Source organism: Primulina tabacum, chromosome 1 (genome assembly GCF_025594145.1).
Source record: "Primulina tabacum isolate GXHZ01 chromosome 1, ASM2559414v2, whole genome shotgun sequence".
Lineage (NCBI taxonomy): Eukaryota > Viridiplantae > Streptophyta > Magnoliopsida > Lamiales > Gesneriaceae > Primulina > Primulina tabacum.
In genome coordinates this window covers 8,987,742-8,995,019 of record NC_134550.1, presented here as the reverse complement: position 1 = coordinate 8,995,019, position 7,278 = coordinate 8,987,742, and the positions used below count along the sequence as shown (strand labels likewise).

The 7,278-nt window shown below is 37.9% G+C and overlaps 1 protein-coding gene across 1 annotated transcript; it reads left to right on the top strand.

The window, feature by feature from the left end:
- The first annotated feature begins 426 nt into the window (after positions 1–426).
- LOC142539930 (mitogen-activated protein kinase kinase kinase YODA-like) lies at positions 427–6,711 on the top strand. The gene is made up of 12 exons (XM_075645704.1): positions 427–665; positions 1,548–2,112; positions 2,247–2,981; positions 3,195–3,282; positions 3,440–3,502; positions 3,827–3,987; positions 4,081–4,156; positions 4,529–4,588; positions 4,673–4,780; positions 5,001–5,237; positions 5,439–5,527; positions 5,674–6,711. The coding sequence occupies exons 2-12, from the start codon at positions 1,553–1,555 to the stop codon at positions 6,173–6,175; spliced, it is 2,679 nt and encodes an 892-aa protein (XP_075501819.1). The 5' UTR covers positions 427–665; positions 1,548–1,552; the 3' UTR covers positions 6,176–6,711.
- Positions 6,712–7,278: the final 567 nt, after the last annotated feature.

Here is a 7,278-nt window from a genome sequence, read left to right as displayed (position 1 = left end):
ATATATATATATATATATATATATTCTATCTATATATCTATTCTTTACTTTGAGGGCATGATAGTAACCACCTAGGAAGGACACTAACTTTTTCTTATAATTTTACCCTTATATAATACTAATATTACACTTTTAGTTTTTTGTTTTAAAATTCAACACACTCTTTTATTTTTATTTTTTTTATTTTAAAAAATCAAATATCAATTTATTCCTACCATAATTTGTCAAATTTCACTTTAGTCCATCGATAATAATAAAAAAGACTTATACACACGCATAGCATATTCACAATAACTAATATATATAAATGTTCAATGTATAGTATTGCAATGAATTTCATTCAAATAAATATTCCACCAAATTTGCATTTAGTTTAGTGTCCGTTTATATTTAAGGAAGGAAAAATAGTAATTACAATAATGGAAGTATTAAATATCATCATTTCACTCGGACACTCTTCTGTGAACTCTTAACGTCATTCTCTCTCAACTCGATCTCTTCAGAAATTCTTAGTTCACACTAAGAGAAACCCACTTGAATCCAACACGGCGTAGTTTTCAAGCTTTCGGGCGTACGGATTGTGAAATCAGACGCCCAAATTCTGTGGTTTATGTGGAATGGTTGAGTTTTTCGCTCGCGTGATGTGAAGGAGCTCAGAACTTGCGGTATGTTCTTGTAACATTGTTTCTCTTGGTTTACTCTGATTGATTGAAGTTAATGAGTTACGGTTCTTGGTGAGATTTTGTGATGTATGCTTAGATCTGTAGTTAAAAGCTTGGTTTTTTTTGTTGGTGGTGGTGTTGTTTTACTTGATTACCGTGAGATCAGTGTTGTTTGTTGATTAGTTTTTGGGAGGGAAAAATGGGAAACTCTTGATAATCTCCGGAAAAGACTCATCCTCCCTTTTGTTTTGCATAATTTTTATGCTTGTCCTCGTTTGTTGAAGCTTCTTAAATCACACGATTCATGAGTTCAGAATTTGATCTTGTATGTATAATGGGGGAAGAAAAGACTGACGAAGTTGGTAGAGATGCCCGCTTTTGATCAATGAAGTAGAAAAAGAACAAGGAAAATGGTGGTTGGAGCACGATTAGAGGATTTTATCATGTGGATATCTTTTATTTTATTTTCTCTGTTCTTTTCCAATAATCACCGAAACCAACTTTTTGATCCCGTTAACTTTAATGGTCGTTAAGTAAATGAGGGAGGTGCAGCTATTGTTCGTCATAATACATTGATCAGATGTAAATTACGACTTTATTATACTTGAATTTACATCATTACTGAGAGTCAGATGGGTGAAGCATGGGTGGTGTTGAAAGGAGCTTGATGTATTGACAGGTCCAGTTCTTTAATAGTTGAAATATGATGTTTCTTAAGATCAAAACTATTTCTTTTATGGCTGATAAAATATCTAAAGACATAATAAGTTGAAGAAAGTCTTTTAGTGCTATTTGGAAGGATACTTGTTAACAGAATACGCTCTTGTGCTGCCATAATTTGTACTGAGAGCGTAGCTTCATTTTTTGCATATCTTTTTTTTCCAGGAAATATGCCTTCATGGTGGGGAAAGTCTTGGTCAAAAGAAGAAAAAAAGAAAAAATCCAAAGAAAGTTTTATTGACACGTTGCATAAGAAGTTTAAGAGTCCGGAAAGTAAACCTTCCGGTAAATTAGGAGGATCTAGACGACGCACCAGTGACATCGTTTCAGAGAGAGTGTCTAAATCACATGTTGTGTCAAGATCTCCATCACCTTCCAAACACGTTGAAAGATGTCAAAGTTTCGCAGAAAGACCTCGAGCCCAAGCACTTCCACTGCCAGGTATGCGCCTGTGCACTGCAAATGTCCGTCACACTGATTCTGGAATACGCGAATCAGCAAAACCAAAGCGAGAAAGAGTCTCAAAATCATCATTGTTTCCTCCTCTCCCAAGGCCAGCATGCATTTGGCAAAAGCCAGACCCTACAGATATGGATGGTGAAGTCATTGTTCATTCGATCTCTAGTGAATGTTCCATTGAAAGTGATGATCCAGCTGATTCTCACCAACGAAGTCCTCGGGCAACTGACTATGATGTTGGTGGCAGAACTGCTGCAGGCAGTCCTTCTAGGTGAGTGGAGTTCTAAACTCATAGGATGAAGTACATCAAACTATTTGTGTTCTGTTAGTTCTGATTAAGTTATGTGAAAGTTTTTTTCGTCTTACTAACCTGATACCTCGTTTTCTCGTATTGTCTTGGTAAAGTTCTTTTGTTAGAGATCAGTCCTCTGTTGCACTGGCAATCTCAAGGGAGTTGCTTGTTACAGTGAACCTCTCTGCTAAAAAGACCGTCTCATCACCACCTAAAAGGCGACCTTTGAGTGGTCGAGTACCAAATTTACAGGTCCCACATTACGGTACCTTTTTCAGTGCTCCAGATAGCTCAATGTCTAGTCCCTCGAGAAGTCCAATGAGAATTTCTGGTTATGAGCAAGTTTCTGGCTCTGCTTTTCCTGCTGGAAAACTTTTTCCAGAACACCTCTTACTCGGATCTGGTCAATGCTCAAGTCCTGGATCAGGTCAGACTTCTGGCCATAATTCAATGGGAGGAGATATGTCAGGCAAGTTATTCTGGCAGCCCAGCAGAGGAAGCCCGGAATTTTCCTCTAACCCTAGTCCTAGAATGGCAAGTCCTTGCCCTAGTTCTAGAATTCAGAGTGGTGCTGTGACACCAATTCATCCTAGAGCTGGAGGGGGACACTCCGAATCACTGAGTAACTGGCCTGACGAGTCAAGACAACAGAGTCACCGCTTGCCCCTTCCTCCTATAGCAATTTCCAATTCTTCACCCTTCTCTCATCCGAATTCTGCTGTGGCATCATCTTCAGTACCGCGCAGTCCTGGAAGAGCAGAGAACCTCGCAAGCTCCGGTTCGCGTTGGAAGAGAGGAAAATTGCTTGGTCGAGGCACATTTGGACATGTTTACGTTGGTTTTAATAGGTGCGAAAATGTAAAAAAGTTCTCTTTATTTCCTTAATGTCTAATATGGTTTCCATGTATTTGCTATGGCAGCTTTCAAGTGCATATTAGTACGCCATCTATAATCCCCATCTTTTTTTATATCCAAACAAAAGGGTTATTATGCACTTTTTGGAGTGTTAATTTGTTTTATTAGTTTCCTGAATTTTTTGAGTGGCATTCTACTGCTTTTAGTGAGACTGGAGAAATGTGCGCCATGAAGGAGGTCACTTTATTTGCTGATGATGCTAAATCAAAGGAAAGTGCGAAGCAGTTAGGACAAGTCAGTCTTTTTTGCCTGTTGTGTTTCTGGATATTCTTATTTTCTACAAGATGTTCAAAGCTAATTGTTTGTTGGATACTATTTTAACTGCAAATCATTGTTCTTGGTTTTGCATTACATAATGTGAAATTCTAACAAATAATTTCTGTTTCCTCAGGAGATTGTGTTGTTGAGTGGCTTAAAGCATCCTAATATCGTGCAGTATTATGGATCTGAAACGGTTAGTTGCGTTCCTGCAACTTTACTGATTCTATTGTGGTGCATCGGCATGTGAACTTTGTAGATATACATTGTTATACTTTTGTCAACCAAATGCATTTCTCTTTATTTCGTTTATAATCTCACAATTAATATTGTGAATATTTTAGTATATCTCAAGGGAGTCATAAATTTGTGGAGACATTATTATTGAACACTATTTTTATAACAAATAGTTTTACACTAGTTTGCAATACGTAATTAATTGAATAGATTACTCCTAAAATAGTGCATGGCATCCTTTTCCCTGATCTTCCGCTGATTCTGAATCTTTATTTGTGATCAGGTTGGTGATATATTATATATATATTTGGAATATGTATCTGGTGGTTCTATCCATAAGATTCTACAAGAATATGGAATATTAGGAGAATCAGCCATTCGAAGTTATACTCAACAAATTTTGTCAGGGCTCGCATACTTGCATGCTAAAAACACGGTGCATAGGTAAATTTGATCACCTTTGCTTGCTTGTTTTGAATTATTTTTTCACTTGGAATAATTAATAATTAGGCACTGAATGCTGCATATATGTTACAGGGACATTAAAGGGGCCAACATACTTGTGGATCCAAATGGCCGTGTTAAGTTGGCAGATTTTGGCATGGCAAAACATGTAAGCCTGTTTCTTGTCAAGGGTGGCTTAGTTTGAATTACAAAGAACTTCACACAACAAAAAATGAACATAAAATGGCTAGTTGGAATTAATCTAGTGAATTGGCAACATGTTAGAACATTGGCAAGTCCATATTTGGGAAACTAATTTATCACTTTATGTGTTGGTTGGTTTGTTATGACAATTTATCATGCACAGCCCACAGGGACCCCTAATTTAAACTAGTTTTAAATTTTAATATGTAAGCTATGACTCATTTGACTGATCTGTTTGGTTGATGAAAGTGCCTCAGGTATGGTTGAAGTTTGATCTCATGCATAATTATGTGGCCTAAATGGTCCTGAGTTTTTACCTTCATTTGTGGTTTTACAGGTTACAGGGCAAACCTGCCCCTTATCGTTTAAAGGTAGCCCTAATTGGATGGCACCTGAGGTTGGTATTTCCCCCCAAAAATCCTGTAAATAGATTTATGACTTGCTTTTTGCTAGCTGAATCATTATCTCTTTGCTCTTTTAGGTCATAAGAAATTCAAATGGTTGTAACCTTGCTGTTGATATATGGAGTCTTGGATGCACTGTTTTGGAAATGGCTACGTCAAAACCACCTTGGAGCCAATATCAAGGGGTGTGTGATTTGGACTATGAGATTTTTGGAATTAATTCATTTTTTGCAGTTTTTTTCCCTTCTCTTATTCTTTCTGAACTAGTGGATACCTTTGGTGTATCCAATTGAAGGTGATCTAATCGAACTTCTCCATTGTTGCATGTGGTTGTACTATTGAATATGAGTAGAATGATGATGACAAACTCTGCATTTCTGATGCTCCCTACATTTTATCGTAAAGGTCGCTGCCATGTTCAAAATCGGAAACAGTAAAGAACTTCCACCAATTCCAGATCATCTATCAGATGATGGGAAGGATTTTGTGAGAAAATGTTTGCAACGCAATCCCAAGCATCGTCTTACAGCTGCTCAACTGTTGGAGCACCCTTTCGTAAAAAGTGCTGTTCCTTTGGAAAAACAGATATTGGGTTCTGCATCTTCTGATCATTCTCCAATGTCAAAAGCCGCCAAGTCCACGGTACTTTCTATTTTCTGAACTTCACGCCTGAACTTTCTAGGTGGACCCTTCTGGAGTTAGAACATTTACTTGCCTCACACTGGGTCTGTGCCATACCGAACTATTAATACATTGAGTTCTATATTTTGTTATATTATCGACATTTTACTTGCTCTCTGGCAGCCACCCTTTATCACTGATAATGTATGAAACAATTTGTAGGGCGTTGGTAATACAAGAAGTCTACAGTCGGATCCAGAGAGACTTGCTATCCACTCATCTAGGGTGTCAAAATCTATGTTTAATCGAAGGTCCTCCTCTAAATATCACTTCATTATTTTAAAGATGTAGTTCATGGAAAAATGAAAATAATTAATGACTTGTGATAGATACACAGATAGCATTGATACATTTGCTTCATTCTTGTTCTGTGATTCTAAATGGTTCATGCCTGCAGTGATGTTTACATTCCAAGGAACATATCATGTCCTGTCTCTCCAACTGGTAGTCCTCTTCTACATCCAAGATCTCCTCAGCACCCGAGTGGGAGTATGTCTCCGTCACCGATATCTAGCCCCCTCACATCTGGCTCCTCCACACCTCTAACAGGTGGGATTGGTGCCATCCCATATAATCAATCCATGTTAATGCCTGATGGATTTTCCATTGTACCAAAGCGGCCACCAAATCCCTGTGCCAATACCCTCTCTTACTGGGATCCAGATATTCTTAAAGGAGTGCATTCTGGATCTCATGCTTTTCGGGAACTGGCATCCTGCCACAACAATGCTCTTGGAAGGAAATTTGGTAGGGTTGCTCATGCAGAACTTTATGACCGACAATCTATCTTGGCTGATCGTGTGGCTCATCAATTCCTGAGGGATCCTGCACAGTTGAATCCATCTGTTGATTTGAATCCCTCGGCTCCATTTCCATCCCACCATATGACTGGACTATGACTTCCTTTATCACAGATGTCATCAAGTCAACCTGATAAAGCCGTCTTGTTTAACAGGATTGCATCTCAGGAGAAATTGACAATGCTGGAGCAAAATTCTTCTGGCACTGTCGACTCTTGTTTAACGGCTTTAAGCTGCCATCTATGAAGTGGCAGACAATATCCATTTTCTTAATATCAAGAGATCCTGCGAATAGAAAGTTGCATTTTACCAACAGTTTCGGTGGACATGTAGGCTTCGTACAGAGTTGAGTGCTCTAAATTTGACTTGGGTATCTGCCTGACTTCAGGTCCAAATGAAAAGGTCTCGTCTTCCTGGGGATAATATATCCATTGATTGATTGTATATGTGATTCTTCCCTTAAATTATTTGGCCTAAAGTATGTATATTTACATTATTGGTTAGCGGAGGAGAAAGAGAGCCGGGAAAACAAGTAGATGTAGAAGATCTTGTAAGATCCAAAAGATGTACAGAAATTGGAGAAGATAAATTGATATTTACTCTCGTTTTCTCAATTGAACGGCAGTTCTTGCCACATCTCTCTATTTGATTAACAGGTATTTCGGCAGTTGTTAACCAGTAGATGGGAGGAGAGATTTTTTTAAGCATACTGATTATTCAATTCTCTTATTTTTGTATTATCTATATATCATGGAAATATTTGAAATCAAAAGGTCGAACTAAGTTAAAACAACAATTGAAAAAACAAATTTTACAGAATAGTTAAAGAGCTCGATCAAATGAATGAAAATTTGGCTATGCTTTGGATTGATCCATCAGACTAATTGTGAGCTCCCACAATTTCTTGGCCAGTTCATGATCCTTAGCTTGCAAGCTTGTCTCTGCTAAGTCACAGTCCGTATAATACTACTCACTCACACCTTTAACATCTGGATGCAATGCCACATAGCAGGTTGTTGCTGCGCCCAGCAACTACCACATGAATAGATAAGAGATACGACAAATAAAATTTCATGATCAGATGTGTTGCTATATTTGCTACTCGCAAGTGTATGGTGTCAAGTTTTAGTACATGATAGAGCACGAATGCCGATCCCACAGATAGTGCAATTTAATTATAAATTAAGTACCACAATTAAAAT